This window comes from Carettochelys insculpta, chromosome 16 (genome assembly GCF_033958435.1).
Source record: "Carettochelys insculpta isolate YL-2023 chromosome 16, ASM3395843v1, whole genome shotgun sequence".
In the NCBI taxonomy this organism is placed as follows: Eukaryota; Metazoa; Chordata; order Testudines; family Carettochelyidae; genus Carettochelys; species Carettochelys insculpta.
The window spans coordinates 11,561,804-11,582,916 of record NC_134152.1 but is presented as its reverse complement, the minus strand read 5'-3'; the positions used below and the strand labels follow the sequence as shown (position 1 = coordinate 11,582,916).

Here is a 21,113-nt window from a genome sequence, read left to right as displayed (position 1 = left end):
GTATTATCGACGTTTCATCCCGGAGTTTGCTTCAATTGCCGCCCCCCTGACGCAGCTTTTGACAAAAGCCCAGCCGCAAAGGGTAGTATGGACCGCAGCCACCGATAAGGCATTCCAGACACCGAAACAGTGCCTAATGCAGGAACCGGTTCTCTACAGCCCCGACTTCACCAGTCCATTTATCCTGCAGACCGATGCATCGGGAGTAGGCCTGGGAGCTGTCCTGTCCCAGGAGATCGACGGCAAAGATCATCCGGTGGTCTATATCAGCCGGAAGCTGTTTCCGAGGGAACAGCACTACGCCGTAATAGAAAAGGAGGCCCTGGCAGTGAAGTGGGCCTGTGACGCCCATAGATATTACCTGCTGGGCGCCCCCTTCACCCTAGTTACAGACCATGCACCGTTACAGTGGCTGTCCCGAATGAAGGAGACCAACGCCCGTATTATGCGCTGGTATTTGGCGTTACAACCATATGCCTTCGACGTACGCCATCGGGCTGGGAAAGACCATATAAATGCCGATTTCCTTTCCCGCCTGGGGGAGATGGAGGAGTCCGCCACCATGGCACGGGAGACTGACTTGGGGTGGGGGTGGCAGGGGGGGGGGGGGGGAGTGTAGTGAGTCAGTATGGCCTCCCGCAGACTCAGAGGCAGACAAGGCTGCGCAGAGGCCCTGGTGGGCGGGCCTGGAGTCAGAATACCAGAGGCCAACCCCTCAGAGGGCAGAGCCCAGGGCTAGAAGAGCCCAGGGCGGGGCTCAGGACTCATTAAAAGGCTGGGCCTCCGGGCAGGGAGGACACGCCTGCATGAGCTCCCCGGCGCCAAGGGCAGAGGGCCTGTCGCCGCCCAGCCCCGCTGGAGGAGCAAGCCCCCAGCGGCTCCGAACAACCCTGAATCCAGATGCCCCAGGGGGACTACCCGGACTTCCCAGACCTGCCAGGACCCTCACGCTGGCGGAGACCCCCTGCCTGGGAAGAAGCCCCAGGAGCGGCCCGCTCCAGAGTCCTAACAGAGCCCTGCAGCCCTCAGGCCCAGGATCGCCGCAGGTCCACCGGGCTACCGCTGCCTGTCTATCCCAATGACATTGAGATGAGTGACTGGCCGGAGCCCCCGAAGGTGGACGACCTGGAGGAGGCTGACCTAGAGGGACCCCCCGACCAGATGGACTGGGACCTTCTGCCAGCGGAGGCTGAGGTAGGAAGTGGCCCGGGGAACGACGCTCCTGAATCCATGGCAGTGTGTTGCGGTCTGGATCCCCACTGCCGGGGTCGTGTGTGAGCGACCCCCAGGGCCCCGGGCCGGGTCGCAATAGAGTGGGAGGGCCTGCGGCCCCCTACCCCCTCCTTGACAGGGCCAGCCTGAGGGCTGGGCCCGTACTTCAACCCTTGTGCTGTGGCCCCGCCCCAAACTGAGGGCTGGGCCTGTGCTTAAACCCTTGTGCTGTGGCCCCGCCCCAAACTGAGGGCTGGGCCTGTGCTCAAACTGTTGTGTTGCTGCCCTGGCCTGGACTGCGGGCTGGGCCGGGACCTTGTTGCAACAGTGAGCTGCTGCCCCGCCCTGGACGGAGGGCTGGGCTGGAATTGTACTTCTATGGTGAACTGCTGACCGCCCCGGACTCAGGGCTGGGCTGGCACGGTATTGCAACTGTGAACTGCGGCCGCCCTGGACTGAGGGCTGCGCCGGTATCATATTGCTATTAAGAACGGCTGCAGGCCCTAGCCCGAGGGCTGGGACCTGCAGTGTTTTGTAACGAGAACTGCTGACCGCCCCGAACTGAGTGCGGGCCAGTGTTATAACCCCTCTTTGGTTGCCGCCTGCCCTAGGCCAAGGGCCGGGCGGTCTAGGACTTCCTACACTGCCTTAGACTCCTCACAACTTCAAACAACCCCCTACCTACCCCCAGGCTTAATCCCCCACTCACAGACCCAAACCACCCCTCCAAATCCAGGAGCTCTGCATGTTGCCATCCCCTGCTGGCTCCCCAGCTTCTTCTGCCTTGGGGCTGCCAGGGTTTACCTGTCCTGGGGCTAGGGCTGCCAACTCTCAGCCCTGGGGCTGCCCAGATTCTGCGGGCCCTTGTGGCACTCTGCTCCTTGAGGCAGCCTGCAGAGCCTGCTGTTTCAGTGTGGCAGGGCGCTGCCCCTGCCGTGCTGTTTGGGAGCTAGAGGAGGAGTCAGGCAGCAGCCGCAGAAGGCACAAATGGCTTCTTAAAGTGCTACATGACACTTGGAGCCGCCCAATGTGCCTTTTAAAAATGGCACCGCTGCCGGCTCAGCAGGCCAGATAAAAACGCAACAGTCTGGATTCTGGCCTGCAGGCAACATGTTGGGACACCTCTGTGCTAGAGCATCAGAAAGAGAAAGTAAAATCAGCTCATTTGCTTTTTACATTTCCTGGAATTTGAACAATGAAACTAACCAACAGCAGGGAGAAAGGGCTGGAGTGTTGAAAGGGCAGTTTTTGAAAACAGAATTCACCCGTGGCATTGTCCTGTAGAACAGTGAGGAATAAGAGAAACTATTTTAAAAACTGACTCACTTTGTCAAGTTCATAGAACTCCATTCGTTCTTCTTGGCTGCAGCTTCTCCCAACAGGGGACACGTTCAGCATCCCATTTCGGAACTCAATAAATGTACCCCTGAAAAAAAGAATCCACAATCACTTCTGAAAATGGACACAAGTCCACATATATCTAAAAGACAACCACAGATATGATCAGATTGCTGAAGCTTAATCTCAAGAACTTTTGCTCTGTCTGAGTACTTCAAAAGTGGCATTATATGACGAAAACACTACAGTTTAAAAGGATTTGCCCATGACATAAGCGATAGCTCAGGAAAACACATAAGTGCGCCTTTAAAATTACAGAATGTTATTACTCAAGTAGATATTACCTTAGGACATCAGAGTACCCTGTACTCTGTTGATAAAAATAGCTTTTAAGGGCTCATAGCCTTGTGAATCAGATGCTCAGCCCCTTTCCTCTTCCTTTGTGTATGCATCCAGAAAACCAAGAGGATATGACTGCCTGGTGTGGAGGACTGTTATTTGGTGCACAGCCCCGTTAGCCATCTCTACACTACCCTGATATAGAAGACACTCCCAGGGGAAAGGGTGCATGGCTAAGACACCCTTTCACTCTAGCAATCATTCCCAGCCCTCTTGACCCTCTGGCTGGTCATAACTGAAAGCCACCTTCGGCCAATTCTTAACCAGCCCCAATACTGGGGTGCTGCAAGAGTAGCTTAAACTTATCTTTTGTACCCTTTATCCCAACTATGTAGAGCAAAGCATCTAGCTCAGTGTTCCCAGCAGCTGTATTCCCCAGTACTATGCAGGGTAATTCATATCAAATTTTAGAGGTAAACTTGCAAGCTTCAATTTATGGAAGGAACAATGCCTTTCAATTCCCACTGGTCTAGGAAAATTCCTTTCACACCAAATGCAATCTGCCCTCCCCGGGGAATAAAAATAGGAGGAATCCCAATGAGCACACAGTGTTCTGTCTTTTTCGATTTTATAAAGCAATTTGTTCTATGGTGAATAAGCAATTCCCTATTCAGCAACTTTACATAATCTTTACTTTGCATAATCCTTCTTCACTTGCTCCAATATTGGAACTTGTCTTTCTATGTACGGGATTACCAGAACAATATCAGTCTCAATGGTATGGTATGTCCCCACACAATTCATCAAACTAACTAGACTGGACGTTGTCTTCCATGTCGCTGCTCAACACCCTCTCCCTAAGATGCACATGCACAAATACCTACCTTTTCTTTGGCAGTTTAATCTTTGCAATGTAACTCAGACAATAGTTGATTAGATCTTGGAGCAAGTCTTCACCCAGATGACTTTGAATACTCTAAACATATAAAAAGACTGATCAACTATAGGTCCAGAATTCGGGGTCCTCAAAGTAACTTCCTGACAACTCAGGTTTTGGATACCTGTGTATAGCAAATCCCACAAAAACAGATCTTAAGTAAGTGGTTCTCAGTACATGTACAGCACTAGTATTGTAGATTCCCATTCTCTACTTTAAATTATATACTGCTGTGTAGAGCAACTGATCATCTCCCACCAATGTTTGCTCTCATCCAGGTGTGGAATAATGGAAACACATGCTGCCAACTGTGGGCACTATGAGAGCTCTGCTAAACAGCGATGCAGCTTTTCACTCTCTCCTAGGCAGCTGCCCAAGCACTCAGCTTACAGGGAGCACTGCCTCTCACTAGAACATACTCCACTACGCCCCTGGCTTCACACTGTGGGTTAGGAAATGCAGCATGGAACAGAAAGGGGCAGACAGTGGCTAGTGCAGCTTAGTTAAATGTGGGAAAGTGAGCTGGTTGCCAAATGAGCTGGTAACAACTGCTTTAGCTATAGTCTGAGTCCTGAGCTAGTTTCCATTTGCAAATAGCTGGAATGAGGCACAAAGATCACAATATTAGATTTCATCAACAGTATCTTCTCATCCTCTTAAAATTATTACTTGCAGCTTGTAAAATACACACTCACTCAAGAGGTCACTCTCTGAGCTATATCCTAAGCAGAAGCAGCAGGGGGGTGGGGTGGGGTGTACCCTCCATTCATCTGGGGGATGGTGAGGGAAAGGAGATGAGAAGAAAGTTAGCTTTAAGCCATGCTTTCTGCTTCCCAAATCTCAGACCTGCTAGAGGTCAGATATAATCCAGAGTAACTTTAAGGGCGCTCTCATTGAGGCTCAAGTGCTATGGAAATTCCATGAGCTCAGAATCATTAAAGGGCTCCATGACCCCTATGCCAGAGACTAAGAGAAACATCATTTAGGAACTGTCATACTGGCAACATTCTCATCTAGCCAAATCTACCATGTTTTGAGCAGTACAAACCAGATCTGAGGTGAGGATCTGGCCCTACAACTTGTGTCAATCCCCAAATTTGAGAGAGCAAGATGGACACTCAGTTGTACAAACAAAAGTCAAAATATAAAGTAACAATCTGAGACTTGGTTAAACGATCAGTAGAACTGCAGTTGCAAAACAAGATATAGGACTTAATGCAGAATCACTAGCATAAAAATCTTGTTTTGAATCAAATACTTTACAGAATTTATTAAACATACCTGTTTGCACAAAAATTTCCCATCTTTGTATGATACAAGACCATTTTCTGGAAAGACGTAGTCAAATTTTTCAACCACTAAAATACAAACAAAGATTGCTATAGTATATATTTTGTCTTCCTTAATTTATCGTATGCAAACCCTTTCAGTACTAAGCATATTAAATATAATAGGTTTTAGAATATTAAACACAAAATATATGTACTTGTCTGGTGAGATACTGCAGAATTAGATTCTTTGAGTTCCTCTTTATTTTATTCTTCCTTCTAAGTCACTAGGAGTCTTACACCATGTGAGCAACTAGGAGCGAGAAGAAAAGCACTTCCGGATCAGTTCTGGGATATTCCAAATATTCGTCTCAAGAGACGCTGTGAAATCACATGCTTATTTGAGCATTTGCAATAATTGTAATACTTCTGGAAATGATTTGGGAGTAATCAGGAACTTGCTAGCTTAAGACAAGATGACTTCTGAAGCCACTTCCAGGCCAAGTGAAACCATAATTCTATAGAGTGTTTGTGTCATGTACTGGGCTTGCATACTTGTGAATTATGAAAGGCTATTAATACCGATCTTTCACATTAAAAATATTACATGGAGTTAAAAAGGTAAAGAACCAGATTTGCATCTCAGAGCTGCTATCTAATAACACATTAAATAACCTATGTAATGACCTGCACACTACTCCATTTTATAAAGATTATGTTAAAATAAATACATCTTACTACAATGCTAGGGTGAAGTCAGGACTTCATTCCAATAGCAATCCCTTAAGAAGAAAATTTAAGATATAAAATCATCTTACCTAAAAGCACAGGTACTAGATAGGACAGCTGGGTCCCCATACAATTCAGCAAATGTCATATGCTAACTTGAGCAGGTTCTGAGCATGACTATAAGTAACTAACATTTCATGGAACTGGTGTAATATAATAAAAACAGAGAAAGTGAGAACAAGGATAAGGAAACCTGTGTTTAATGAGTAACGACTGAGGTAAGGTGACTGTATCTGGGAGACTTGGGTTTGTATTTACCCATCAGAACTTCCTTATCATCAATTTATTTCAATATTGATTGCCACATCTTTTTTTCTTACCATCATCTCCCAGCTGCTCTTGAATTTTTTCCATGTCTGAACCACCTACAACTCCAACTCTCACCTTCTTCCTCAGTTTCTGTAGAAATTCTGCCATTTCTGCTGTGAGTTTCTAGATTAAAAGAACAATTGACATCTGTAGGGAGCCTAGCTACTTTTACCATGAATGCATCAGCTGAAAAAAATCTGAATGGCACTTTTTTTTAATTCTTTGGATTCTCAAAGTGAGATATATTGGCAGTTCAACAAAATCCATCCTCCACTGTAGAACGATTTGTGCTAGCAGAGGGTTCGGAATAACTGAAACAATGGAACTGACAAAACCACAACATGCTTCTTAAATCAGCACCCTAATAATCAGGACAGTATAAAAATGCTATAATCCAGAAACTATATTTTCTGCCTTTCGCGTACACCGAACTCAACCCACGTGGCAGCGATGGACAATTTAAGCTTGCTTTATATAACACCTCCTCTGCCACCCCCATCCTCAATGTACTGTATTAGTTCCTATCCCTTCTGAACTACTGTATCAGTTTGTCAGTCAATGGCCTTGCACGAAGTCGTCAAGCAGACTCTCATTTAGTAGTGTGTGCACTCAAATGTCTTGTGGTGCATCTGTTAATCCAACTTCCCAGCATCAACCATCACCTGAACTCTTACTAAAAAATAACTGTAACCAGCATGAAGGCTCAGAATTAAAAATAGCCACGCACACTATTAGTCACCAAGTTTTCAGTTTCTACAGGGCTACTCTTTCAGAGTTCCAGGTGGAAGAAAACTGGCCATACGGATGTCAAAGGAACAAGAAATGTTTATAGTGGGGTGTCTCTCACAATAGAGCAATGTGAGTATGATTAGCCAAAACTTATTTTCCTCAGGAATACAGATCGGGGTCCACCAAAGACATGACAAATTTGCACAATCATTTAATTCCAAAAAATCTTTTTTAAAAGTTGTGTGTGGGGGGGGGTTGCATATGAAATGAGCTGTGTCCCCAAGTCTACCTCAGTTTTATTTAAGCGCGTTTACTAGCAGTAAAATCGCATGAAATATTAAGTCGGACCCAAAATAAATGTTGGCATTTTGGTTAACGGCAGAAGTTCTCTCAGGTCAACTTGCAACTATTTCCCCTCCAATTTTCCAGCTGCGCAGCGAGATCAGTTCGCACAGCTCGACTCACGGCAACGAGCCCTCGTACTACGGCGGCCTGGGCTACACCAGGGCTGAAAGCGCAGACCTATCCCAGGTAACATAACCATCGCCCACCAACCTGCCAGCCTGACCAGAACCACCCCTCAGGCGTGCAGGGAGCGCAGGGGACGCTGGCTCGGAGGCGGCTCTGGGGCCAGCCCTGCCCCGGGCCTGCACAGAGCTACCTGCCGGCTCCGACCGGCCCCTCGCAGCGGTTGGCAGGTGCACGCGCTGGCCTCACCCCCACTCACCCGCTTGTCACCTCCTCCCCGACGAGCCAAACAGCGCTCCGCCAGCCCAAGCTCCTCCCGGCTCGGGCCCACCGCCCCAGAGCCGCCCGGAGCTCAGCCGCCAGCTCACCTGCCGGGGGGCCGTCAGGGTCCCATCCACATCGAAGAGGCAGAGGACACTACCGCCCGGCGCCGCCATCCTGCGGATGAATGAGTTGGCTCAGGCTAGCAGGGCGCCTAAGGCGCTTCCGTCTCTGCGTGCCCCGCGCCGCGGAGGATGCTGGGAAGCCAACAGCTCCCCTGAGGAACGCCCGCGGGCCACACCTACCGGCCCTCCCACAGTGCAGCGCGCCGGACACAACGTACGGGGCAGCCGGAGAGCACCGCGCAGGCGCAGCGTGGCCGGGCTGTGGATGGAGATGGTGAGGCGCTGGGGGACGCGGTCTCCGGCTGGGTCCGGTACGCGCCCCGCCCTGTGCGCGGCGCTGCACAAAGCGAGTCTCTGCTTCCCTCGCGGGTCCTTTCGCTTCTTGTGTGCTGCGCAGGGAGGGTTCGGGGCTGGCTGTGCCCGCGGCTCAGCAGGAGCAGGTCTGGCCCGGGTCTCTCAGTGCGGGGCGGGGTCACTGCCCCGCTGAAAAAGCCGCGAGCGCCACACCAAAGTGAGACCGCTCCCCCACCGAACCAAGCCTCATCCTCACGGGCCAGATCAGCTCCTCTGGAGTCTCGGGCGGGTACATTTTGTGGGGCCTGGTGTGTTCTAGGGTGAGGCCAAAGTTAACGGTTCACGTGGCGTGGGAGGGGCTGCGAGGGAGCAGAATGGGGATGCAGGGTCTCGGTGGAAGGTGGGGTACAGGAGGAGGTTGGGAGTGGGGGATCTGGGCAGGAGATGAGGTGCAGGAGTGGGCTGGGGGTGGGAGTAATGTGAGGTGGGGACAAGAGCAGGCTCTGGTTGGAGGACAGGTTGGGAGATGGGGGGGGTCTGGCTGGGAAGCAGGGTGCAGGAGTAGGTGAGGGGGCAGGCAGACAGGAGGGTCCAGGAGCAGGCTAGGGCAACTGGGGGAGGAAGCACTTACCGGTGCAGCTCCCGCTCTGGGACCCTGCTTCCTCCTACTGAGGAGGATCTTCTTCCCGCAGAGCCTTGATCCAGCCACAGCTCCAGCTTACCTGGCTCACCCTGGCGAGGCTTGGTGCTCTCACTTGCAGAGGCTGGGCAGGAAACCCTGAGCCTCATGGGCTTGATCTGGACCATAGGTTTCTCTCCCCCTCACCCCAACTTTACACCATTGTAGGAATGTAACTTCTATATACTGGTTGGCTGCATGTTGCTTAAGTACAAACCTTGTAGTAGCTGTAATTGTTTTGTAATGCTAGTATTGAAAGATTTAATGGCTGGGTATGGAAACATTTTCTTCTAGGCTGGACTCTTCAAAATTAGGACTAGACTTCACTTGATGACACCTTCCTTTGGGAGGGCTCTACAAAGGGAGATTTCAGCAAGACTGTGGAAAACACAAGACAAGTACAAATCCTGTTGGTTTAAGACTCATATGTTCCTACAGCCACAGAGATGGCAACCTGACACTACCGTTTCAAGAGGCAAAGTGTTGGCACTGCCTGTGTGCTCTGTGCAGCGCTTAGCACTGAGGCAGACCTGGCTGGCACAGTACAGATGTGCTGGTAGTTTAAGCCACACCAACAGAGTCTTGGAAGAGTCTATGACTGAGGACAAAGAACAGTTCAAACTGGTCTACAGGTTCCCAGGAATTAAATACTGTAGAATACTTTCAAGAATGAAGTTGCTGCAGACTGCTCTGACTATAGCCTTCCTCCCTCCAGTTTATCACCTCTATCTGCAGGAACAGGTTTCTCTGGATTTTCTGTTATATGTCACTGGCATTGCTTGCTTTGCTGCTGCAATGCTGTATAGTTTAAGTTATTTTCTCAGGAGAATGATTGGACTGATATACTTAAATGAAGCTGGCACTATGGCAAAAGTGGCACATTTGACATTTTGGGGAAGAAAGAAAGTCATTTATTGTCCAGTTGAAACTGTGGTGACCTTGGGTGACTCTGGAGATGCCAAGAATGAAGTACTGCTCCAGTTTAAACGGCATAATAGTTCACAGGTTTTATATTTTACTCTAAGGTTTGGCCAAGTAGTAGATAAACAGAGATTTGCCCAAATATTTGGAGAATTTTACTAATACATTTTCCAATGCTCTGCATGCTGAATTCATCACATCCATAGCTTCATAGACTTATAATCAGTGAAATCTGGAATATGATTATCATTTTTCTGTATAAATCCTCTGAACCATTGTGCACACCTTTGTTTGTATAAAGAGTAACCTATTAGGAGTTTCTGTGTAACTAGCTTCAGATGGAAGCTGAATCTCATCCTATGCATACAACCATATTAGAAATATATATAGTTTAATGCTCACGTCTGATGATAACTTACACAGGTGAAATCTTTAAAATTGTTTCATTTTAATGTACAGTTGTAGTCAAGCTTGCTGGTAGTGACGTTTGTGTTTTTTTTTGGTGGCTGCCTCAGCCTGGTTTTCAGACTGTAGAATGGCAGTTAAAAACTATTTATTGGTAAAGCTGAGCAGATGTAATTTGCTATCATAGATGTAACCATAGGAGCCCTTATTAGCATTTTTACTGTCTTTTAAGAGACTTCACTTTCAGTGTATACCACGTTTAGATCAAGATTTAATTGTATTAACATGAAAAGCTTCCATCCAGGGTATACTGCACGATCTATTGTATAGCCAGGCGCTAAGGTACAACCATATTTGCTCTGATCCATCAGACAGATACAAACATCTTCAAGACCTTTACCAAGCTTTCCTCAAACTACAATACCCACCTAAGGAAGTGAGGAAACAGATTGATAGAGTCAGATGGGTACCCAGAAGCCACCTGCTACAAGACAGGCCTCGCGAGGAAAACAAAAAAACACCACTGACCATCACTTATAGCCCCCCACTTAAGGCCTCTCCAGTGCATCATCAGTGATCTGCAACCCATCCTGAACAGCGATCTTTCACTCTCACAGACCTTGGGAGGCAGGCCTGTCCTCGCCTACAGGCAGCCTGCCAACCTTAAACAAATCCTCACCAGCCACTATAGATCACAAAACAGTACCTCTAAGCCTGGAACCAATCCCTGCAACAAACCCCGCTGCCAGCTCTGCTCACATAGCCACACCAGTGATATCATCACAGGACCCAACATCAACCATACCATCAAGGGCTCTTTTACCTGCACATCTACTAATATAATATATGCCATCATGTGCCAGCAATGTCCCACTGCAATTTACATTGGCCAAACTGGACAGTCTCTCCATAAAAGAATAAATGGACATAAATCAGGCATCAGGAACGGTAAGGTACAGAAGCCTGTGGGAGAGCATTTCAGTCTCCTTGGACACTCAGTTGCAGATTTAAGGGTGGCAGTCCTGAAACAAAGACATTTCAAAAATCAGATGGAGAGAGAAATCCCTGAGCTACAATTTATTTGTAGATTTGACTCCATTAACCAAGGATTACACAGAGACAGGGAGTGGCTCACACCTTAGAAAAGGAGCTTCTTTGCTCTGGGTGTTAACATCTCCACATTAGACTGATAATGGGCCATATCCCCCATTTTATCTGACCTGGTTTTTGTTCTCTTCATTCATACTACTGATGATAGGCCTTTTCCACCCTGACTGAATAGACCTTGTCAACTCTGGCCCTTCCTTTTACTGGGACCCCATTCTTTAAATACCCCTGTGAAACCACCCCCCCACTCATGCATGTGATGAAGTGGGTCTTTGCCCATGAAAGCTTATGCTCCAAAATATCTGAGTGTCTATAAGGTGTCACAGGACTTCTTGTTGTTCTTGAAGGGTTTGCAGTGTAATTTTGTAACATTGTCATGTGGGTGAGGTGGAAGTGGTTGCTCACTTGTATTCTGGACTGTTAGTAACTGGTAAGTGTGCCCCCTGCTCTTTTTGGAGCAGTTCTTCTGTCAGATCAACACTTGGTGTTAATGGGATCCAGATTTGTCCAGCATTCAGCAGTGCTTGTGGGTTCTGTGCATGGAGCATGTTTAAAAGTCTCTAATCCAGGGTGGCCAACTCACGGCTCTCAAGCCGCATGCGGCTTTTTGAGCAAGAAATGCGGCTCTTGCTCTGAGCTGCACATTGGGAATACTTACCACCAACGCTCTGTGCACGCATCCCCCCCGCTTGGAGGGAGAAGTGCCTGATGGTGGCAGCAGCACCACTGAGTCACTGGCATTTGGGTTGGGGCAGGAGGGGCTGGAGTTGCCTGGCTCAGGGGAAGGGTTACAGCAGGGGGTAGGGAGTGGTTCGGATGCCTGGCTCTGGAGAAGGAGAGGGGGATTGGGCTAGAGTGGGGGCCAGAGGAGTGCTGGGGGTGGTTGGCTCTGGGGCATGGGGAGGGCTTTGAGCCATATATTTATTTCTGTACATCTAAATAGAAATAGATATATCTATAGAGATATACATTTATAATGGGTGGCTATTTATACACTATCCACAGCTATTTTGGCTCTTCCACTAAGGCGTGTCTACACAAGCTCCTGCCTTTCAAAAGGGGGATGCTAATGAGCCACTTTGGCAGATGCTAATGAGGTGCTGCATTAACATAATGGCAGCTGTGTGCATTTTGAAAGTGCTGCTTTTGAAATGCAGGCAACTGGTGTAGACAGGGGTTTTGAAAGCCCCTTCTTCCCAAAACCAAATGGGATCAAGGGGCTTTCGAAAGACCCATCTACACCGATGGCATGCATTTTGAAAGCGGCACTTTCGAAATGCATGTGGCTGCCGTTATGCTAATGAGACCCTGCATATTCATGGCAGTGGCTTATTAGCATCTTCCTTTTGAAAGATGGAGGCTAGTGTAGCCACGGCCTAACTGTTTGGCTACTTCTAAGCACAGTTAGCACAAAAGTGCGTTGCAAGAGAACATCTGTTTCAACCATGTGAAAGCAAATGTACAAAAGGGGTAAATAATTCTGAAGAGATGTATGTTACAGATTTGCAGAGACAGGTCGCTGTTCAATTTTGGAAAATATTTTCATACCTTGAACTACAGGCACCATCTTAGGTTACTGAAACAAAGAATTTTAAGCATTTTCAGGTGCTTATGATCTGTTTTTCTTTTTTTAGTTTTACTAATTGAAACTGCCAATTTCATTTTCTTAGGAATAGCATTGTAGTATTGGGCTTGCAGAAACAACAGCGAGCTTATTTTTAAAGATTTACATTATAATAAAGAATTATAGGAATATGTGAACTGGGTTGATTTATGGAAAGTGCAAGCATAACTTTATTAGTTGGTGATGTAGACTGTGCTTTTCACCAATTAGAAAAACAACCCAGTGTATAAAGTGCTGACTTCATTTGTCTTGTGTTGCTGATACAGAATGACATGTAATTAAGCAGATTTATACAGCACAGTTTAGTTTTATTAACATGCATACTACGTTTATCGTCATGTGACAACATACAAATGTCAACACAAGTAAACCATATGGCACAGCGGAGTTGTTTAATTGAAGCTGTGCTACTTCATATATTAATTTGAAAGTTCACAGGAGTCAGTTCCGTCTAATGCCTCTCCAGTTACAGAATACTCTAGTGAGAAGCGTTGTCTGTGTTGGCTTTTGGCAGTCTCACAGAGGGCATAGTCCCTCCCCACAACTGTTTGCACAGCCATGTGCACCTGGGAAGGCTGGAGGAATCACTGTTGCAATCCATTACTTTCCTCCTTACCAAGGACAGGAGCTCTGCTGCTCCTTGGACAAGAACTCAAGTAATCCTTCCCTTTCCAAAGATGTGCTCAGCAGGAGCAAGATTTACTCCATGATGAGAAACAGGGTTAGATATGGATAAAACATGGACTCAGGGCTCTGCAGAGTAAGAAAAAAGGGGCAATTTGCCCAGAACCTGTTTGAGAGGGCCCTTGGAACTAATATATAAGGTTTCAACATCCCTCACTGACATTTGGCCTTATGACCCCTACCCTGAGCTGCCTGTGGGGCAGGTTCACTCTCCCACCCCTTAATCTGTTTGGAGAAGTAATACAATTGTATCCCAAAATAGCAACAATAGCCTAAGAGTGCAGGAAGAGACAGAGATTAGGAAACAAGCAGCAAGACAGGATTGTATGGCCGTGTCTAAACGTGCCCCAACCTTCGAAATGGCCATTTCGAAGTTTACTAATGAAGCACTGAAATGCATATTCAGTGCTTCATTAGCATGCGGGCGGCAGCGGCGCTTTGAAATTGACGCGCCGCGCGGCGCGTCCAGACGGGGCTCCTTTTCGAAAGGACGCCACCTACTTTGAAGTCCCCTTATTCCCATGAGCTCATGGGAATAAGGGGACTTCAAAGTAGGCGGGGCCCTTTCGAAAAGGAGCCCCGTCTGGACGCGCAGCGCAGCGGCAAGGCGCGTCAATTTCGAAGCGCCGCTGCCGCCCGCATGCTAATGAAGCGCTGAATATGCATTTCAGCGCTTCATTAGTAAACTTCAAAATGGCCATTTGCATGGCCATTTCGAAGTTTGGGGCACGTGTAGACGTAGCCTATGAGTAGCAGGCTAACAGGCCAGCCAAAACATGTCCCTAAGGTGATGTCTGCACTTTGAGCTGAGGGTTTGAGTCCTAGCTTGAGAGTGCATGTCTGCACTAGCTGTGACTGAGTTTGCCCGCTAAAACTAGAGGGTAGCTTTGGAGACTAGCCGAGGGAGAGACTAGCAACCCTAAGTACACCTGTGACTGAGAGGTGAGGCACATACTTGGGGCAGCTACCACCTGCTGCTGCCAGAGCTGCATACTGTTTTTTAGGGCATTAGTTAGATCAGAGCTAACACAGTTATGTGTCAAGCTAGGAAGTCGTTGCTATACCATAAAGGATGGAGGGTTAGCCCTTCCCCAATCAGTCAAGTGAATTACATGCTGCAGTCACAGCAGCATAACGTGCCGAAAAAAGTAAACATCTTGCTTGTAGAAGCAAGAAAGCATGCACTAGAGCACCCTCAAATCAATCCTGTGAAACCCTGCTATGACTGGGTTAAGTTCACAGTAGTACGTTATCAGTGAGTACATCTGCTCTGCCTGCTGTGCTGAACAGGGCAAGGATTTGTTTGTATTGGTACTGTGACCCTTGAGTGCTGATGTCTGGTCTGAAGAGGAGTGGGAGTTTGGAATAAAATGTTCTAAAACTAGTTGTCATTTACACTGCGAATGCTGGTTGAAATACTTAGGCTTGGAGTTTCAAATATTAATCTAGAAAATGGATAATTTCCCTTGTTTTTTAAAAATGCACCCTCTGCACCCAGAAGCACGCCTACCTCAGCCGCATGCTGCGAGGCTTAATCAACTGACATTAAGAAGAACTACTCCTGACCCAGAGACCGAGTGAATCATCTGAAAAGTGCTCAGCCTGAGTATAAATCAAAGAGACAGTGAAAAGGTGTAACTTGTAACATTGACATTCCTACCACAAATACAAGAAAAAAAACCCTTAAAAATGTTGAGTTCTGGAAATGCTGAAGTCAAGCCCTTAAAGCATTTCCTAGCTGTCACCTTTACTTCATGTAGCAAAGCTGGGATAGTGACGAACAATTCAGCTATCCATGTTCACCTTCCTTGCAGGAATTAGCTACAATTTTCAGCGTTGTTCCTAAACTTCGCCCTGGCTGTTTTTTTGTATTGCAGAGGAGAAAAAAAATCACGCATCACTCAGACTCATTTGCTTTGTCATCTACAAACACAAAGCAAGTGGTGGGAGTTGACACCGTTCCTTTGGCTTGATTGAACCCCATGCTAGTACAGTAAAGCAAAAGGAAATAATGAAGTAGTCATGGTGGCTTGTGCTTCCTTTTGTTTTATAGTATACTCAGAACAATACTCCAGAGATTATCTACTATATAGTTGAGTGAATTTATCTGAGTGTCAGGCTGTCTGGTTCAAGAACTCCTCCTAAATGGCAAGAACGAGGGAACACCAATTTGATATGCAGCTTTCTCTTATAACTTAAGCAAGATAAGGGGTTGGTTGTGTCAGGAAAGTAGGATTGCTTGGAGTGGGCTTGGTTCTCATAAAATGGAAAGCAAGGCTCTGCTCCGTAATGACCACATGGGGGCAGCAAGGGATATGGGAAGGAAGGCAGGGACAGTTACACAGCATCCTGATGTGGGGGAGGGGGGCAATGGGCCAGAGATTGGGACTGAGACAGCCATAACCCCACTGAGGTGGCAGGAGGGGGACGGAGAAAGGGACAACTGTCTACTATATATTGGTGAGAATTTGTCTGTGTATCTGTCTGTCCCCCAGCCAGGGGACATATGCCTGCTGCAACAGCCATGCAGAAGCACTTCTCAAGTGGCCCCAAGCTGCTGCGGTAGTACTCTCTCTCTCTCTCTCTCCAGGACAGCCTGCACACTGAACCCCTCAATCCCAGCCCCACCCCATAACAATGATTTAAATGAAGAAAAACAAAAAATAATTGTTAGGGATGTGAGCAATGCCAGGTAATCTTCTAGTATAAAAATACAGAACTGTGGAGTGAGCATGACATTCATGAATGTTTATTTTCATATAAAAAGAGCCATAAGTTCAATTATAAATATTTTATTTAAGAATACTGATTACATGGGAAACTTATTTAGTCATGGATTTGTGTACACTGCTACCAGTTACATCATGAAGAGCAGTTACATTTGTTTGTTTAAACATTTATTTGGCACTGTCCACAATATGCTGTAAACAATATTACTTTATTATGTTTAGGCTTCAGTGCACTGAGTACGTTTTCTAACATAATCTGATTGTTATACATTATGCACAATTTGACACAGTTAGTGAGTGTCGGTAAGAGTTGTAAAAACACCTTGAGTATTTATAATAAATGTGAGACTGTGGTAAGACTTCATTAATGGACCTTTGATTCTGTCAAAGTACAAGACTTGCTAGAGACATTTACTAAAGTCTACTGCACTGATATGTTGAATGACCCAATTCCCAAAATGTTGTCAAATGAGGATCTTCTTAGTTTGACTGTCTTCTTGATAGTACTATGCCTACTAGGACTGATGACAATGAGGTTTCACTGTACAATTATTCACCAATCCTCCGTCAAGTCTTTTGTAATCTACCCACAATTCCAAGTTTTATGTTGACATTTTGCTTGCCATTTCCCCAGCTATGAATGTTTACAGATAATCAGAAAATGTATAGTCAAAGCCCTGTCTACTTTATGAAAATTCTCACCAACAAATTCCAGAACAGTACGTACCACAGACAGGCGTACATGGATCGGCTTATTTTTAAATTGGCAGAAGTAAAATTCCTTGCCAGTAATTATGAAAGTTACTTGTTAGGCAGAAATACCATTTTCAAAGGAGACCAGAAGATTTAGCATTTAGACACATCTTTCACTGAACTTAATAGAATGTATGTCTAAAATCACCTAAATCTCCTGTTGTGTAGGCCTCAATTTAAACATATAAGTGCTTCCACTGAATTGCACTGTAGGAACTATTGACCACTTGGACCTTAACATTTTAATTTGTAATACTTATCTACTGTCTCAGGATAGGGCAAATTCAAGAATGAGTTCAAAATATTATTTACCCTGAATAATGTTCAGTCATTAAGTCCCAAAATTCACATGCAAGGAGAAACATATCAGTTTAATGAAAATATCTTTTCTACTAGATGGAGGAAAGGCTTATCTATAAAGAAGCTATCCCAAACAATCAGATGGTGATGAGATTAATAGACCACCGACATTTATAGATTCTGTGATTTTCTAAAGGACCCCTCAACCACCGGAGAAGAAATCTATTAAAATAACAGAATTATTTTGCATTCAAGCTGTGCACTTATTAAGATCTCCATGACAAAAGACCTGATATCAAATAATGGCTTGGTACAAAACAATGAATCTGTGAATATCTTGAATATCTGATTAGTAATCAGAACTGTTGAATCTATGGCTGCGTATTATGCAAGTTAAATAATCCTGCAGCCCAACACATTTCAGATTGCTAAAATAAGGCTGGAGTATGCACTCCATTTTGTTTAAGAAACCTCTGGGTACAGTTTTGTGTGCAAAAGTCTGACTTGTACATTAAGAATAACTAAACAAGAGCCAGGAAGGAATTATTCCCCCTGGACTTCCACGCACTGCACAAGTAGATGCATCAGAGCCAAAGGCAGGGTAGCAGATCTGAGGGACCCTGGGGTCTAGTCTGGTGAGGCAGATTGTGTGTTTGAATTTATGGGAACAGAGCAAGAACTGATTCTGAGAAATACTGTACTTGCCAGAGCAGGGAAACAAAGCTTGCTGTGAAGCATCTGTTCTCTCCTTGCAGTCGCTGTCAGACAATGACACTTTGTGCTTAGCAGATATATCTCCTAAGCTTCCATCCCACACTCACAAGATCTGCTGCTTCCTCTGGACATGAAGTGGAGAAAGGAAAACTACAGCATTTACCTAGGAAAATATAGCTATTACTATGTCATGTTTCACTTATCAAATTCACAAGGCAGTGCATGCCTGTAGGGTATTCCTTGTTTCTGCTCTAATCCAAGGCTGAAAACGGGATGCAATCTAGCATTCAGCAAGAGCAACAGTCCCTGCAAACATTGCACTTGCTGTGGATTTGTGAAACTGATAATTCCAAAGCTCCACGTGTGTCCAGAGTTTCCATTTAAAGCAGCTTTACCTGCTGACAAGCATGGAAAAAAAACAACTTCATTTTATGAATTCACATTTTGTCTTGTAAGTCAAATATATATCAATTAAGTAAACTAATTTCATAATCTTAGAGGACAGGACTGTTTAGCGCAATGGAAATGTGAGTTTACTTGAAGTCTGCTAAGATGCCACTGAAGATGTTCAGAAAGAGGTGCGCATGGTGATCCTTGAAGATCAGAGTTGGGCGGAAACGGATCGACCTGTCGCCACAGCCTCCCAGCACAACACCTAAAGCAATGAAATGTACCAGTGATGACTCTCTTTGTAGGGTACCCAGCACATACCATTTTCTCAGGATGAAGTTTACCCCAGGGCAGAGGGCCAATATAAGCTTAGCTACAGCACTGCAGACCCATAATGCAAAGGCACAAATGGGTTTTCAGTGATGGAGAGAGGCTGGGAGTTGACCACCTGCCACAGTAACAAACAAAATTAAGTACGGTAGCTGTTCAGTGCTGCCTACTGGATAGCTGAAATGCTGGAAGCAGTCCTGGCAGTGATAAGGGAGACCAAACAGTATTGCAAATAGACAGATGCTCAGGCAATCACGAAGACTGAAAGCAAGCATTAATACTCTTAACAAGGTTACAACATATATCCCAGAACAAAAATAACTTTGTAATACAACTCCGTTGTGTGTCACAAAAGCTGCCTTTTGCCAATAAAACTGTGTAGGGTTGACAAGCCCAGGGCCACACACATCTGCACCTACCTTACAGCACTAACCAGTTTTCAAGTGGCCCTGACAGCATTTCTCCTTCAAGTTTCTCTGCTGGCTCAGTTTGTACAAGCAAGGTTGGTATTGATTTTCTTTTATAAGTTTATAAAATGTTGGTCTGACCATAATTTCAGCAGAAGGACAGCACCAAGTCCATGAATACAACTGCCTGCCCTAAACGTAACATTTTCAGGCTACCATGCAGCCTTAGTCTTGGAAGACTAAGAATTCATAGAATCGGAGACATTTAAAATAGTAACAAAGTTTGAATTAGGATTGTCTTAATCCTGCAAAACTCATTCTAAAGCTTGGGTGGAAAAAATAAATTCCACAGAGAAGATCTATCCTAATGTCTAAGGTACAATAATTGCTGGTATTTTTGTTACTGCTTTTGGGAGTTTCAAGCAAGTATTTCATGACTGAGCACTGCAAAAAGTTGAGAGCTTTCACTCCATCTACCTATTCTGGTATTTACAGTAACAAAGAGGAAGCTGTGCTAGTCTATACACTATCAAAACAAAAAGCAGTCAAGTAGCACTTTAAAGACTAGCAAAATGGTTTATTAGGTGAGCTTTCGTGGGACAGACCCTATGGTCTGAAGAAGTGGGTCTGTCCCACGAAAGCTCACCTAATAAACCATTTTGCTAGTCTTTAAAGTGCTACTTGACTGCTTTTTGTTTTGATGGTATTTACAACTTTTTCACTTTTTTGCATTTTAATCTGTTTGAGTTGGCTCTATAAGCAGGATGCAGAGAGAAACCTTCTGAAGCCTACAGTCATTAAATGGGCATTTTCCGAAAGCCGTATTTTATTTTAAAACCTAGAATATGAGAAAGATTTTCATTGCACGGAGTCTTACTTATTTTTTGTTTTAAAGTCAGGCCCCCTTCTCCATTTAAGTGGTATCAGGCTCTATGTGCAACATAAGAACATTTCTGTTGTCTGACATCTCAATGTGGAAACATCCTAAGGCTTTAGAATCATGCTTACAAAAATCCCAGCCAGGATAAACAATGGTACTTTTCATTCACTGGCATGTTGTCTGTGTGACACTGTATGTATACCACAGGAGAAAAAATGAATGCATGAGGGGAAGTGAGACTGAAAGCCACTTTCCTGCATGACATGTGGGCAGATTTTATCATACCTTTGTTTCTGGCAACTGCAATTAACTTGTTCCTGGTTGCATCATCTGGAGTGTCAAATGAACAGAATGTTCCCCGTCCTCTGGCTCTGCTGATGAGATGGGGGTAACGAGCCTGAAACAAAGAGGTAGGGCATTACTCCCACATCTGCTGTCAGACCAGCAGCAACACCAGCACACTTTGCTGTTGACCTCTGCACCTGGGGATTCTGACATGGAAATTTTGCCTTCTCAGTTGCTGCAGATGTGGAAATATTACACACTTTCAATATCTGACACAGAGCCCTGTGACCTATTTACCCAGCTGCAGTAACTACCTGGTGCTGCTGGAAAGCTCAGAAGCTCAGATGTGTATTACTGGTAGGAATTTGTATTCTCTTTCTCATAAGGATGTAAAGGAGTCTCACAGAATTACACCACCGCAAATCTGGGCACAAACAGCTTACTGAATGGTGCTAGAAACCAGCTGATACTCATGATGCAATGAGCTGCAAGTTTTGCAAGATGCAAATATTATTTACTATTTAAAAACACCTGTGCCCGGTAGGAGTGTTCAGTCACATGTCCTTTTCTATGCTTACTTCCAGTGAAGTCATAACTTTATTTTTTAAGTGAAACTAGTAAGAGTTTCTCTCTTTATTCCCTAAAGAATCATGACAGTACAGCTAAGACACAGGGTTGTTTGTTTACTAAAAAGTGAAGAATGAAACAGAATGAAACAGGCAGGAATTTCTATAGAGGAAAAAAAATCCCACTCATGCTTTGGCTTGCCCATATCCTGTTTCCAAAGCTGCATCTACACGTAAGCGCCCTTTCGAATGGGCAAAAATCGAAGTTCA

At 45.5% G+C, this 21,113-nt stretch overlaps 3 protein-coding genes across 7 annotated transcripts in view; 1 reads left to right on the top strand and 2 right to left on the bottom strand.

Moving 5' to 3' along the window:
- Nucleotides 1-7,888, bottom strand: part of PMM2 (phosphomannomutase 2) — a 28,886-nt gene extending 20,998 nt beyond the window's left edge. The window contains exons 1-5 of the mRNA XM_075010933.1: nucleotides 7,758-7,888; nucleotides 6,204-6,315; nucleotides 5,108-5,184; nucleotides 3,774-3,865; nucleotides 2,539-2,638 (exon numbers count right to left, since the gene is read on the bottom strand). Coding sequence (XP_074867034.1) covers nucleotides 2,539-2,638; nucleotides 3,774-3,865; nucleotides 5,108-5,184; nucleotides 6,204-6,315; nucleotides 7,758-7,826 — 450 coding nt within the window. The 5' untranslated portion in view covers nucleotides 7,827-7,888. The remainder of the gene's footprint in view (nucleotides 1-2,538; nucleotides 2,639-3,773; nucleotides 3,866-5,107; nucleotides 5,185-6,203; nucleotides 6,316-7,757) is intronic.
- On the top strand, nucleotides 7,834-12,015 carry TMEM186 (transmembrane protein 186). The gene is made up of 2 exons (XM_075010932.1): nucleotides 7,834-8,049; nucleotides 9,043-12,015. The coding sequence occupies exons 1-2, from the start codon at nucleotides 7,834-7,836 to the stop codon at nucleotides 9,829-9,831; spliced, it is 1,005 nt and encodes a 334-aa protein (XP_074867033.1). The 3' UTR covers nucleotides 9,832-12,015.
- A 2,117-nt stretch (nucleotides 12,016-14,132) lies between these two features.
- Nucleotides 14,133-21,113, bottom strand: part of ABAT (4-aminobutyrate aminotransferase) — a 185,382-nt gene continuing 178,401 nt past the window's right edge. For all 5 annotated transcript variants that reach the window (XM_075010288.1, XM_075010287.1, XM_075010283.1 and 2 more), the window contains 2 exons: nucleotides 20,278-20,389; nucleotides 14,133-18,640 (listed from right to left, as the gene is read on the bottom strand). In XM_075010288.1, the coding sequence (XP_074866389.1) occupies nucleotides 18,519-18,640; nucleotides 20,278-20,389 (234 nt within the window). In that variant the 3' untranslated portion in view covers nucleotides 14,133-18,518. The remainder of the gene's footprint in view (nucleotides 18,641-20,277; nucleotides 20,390-21,113) is intronic.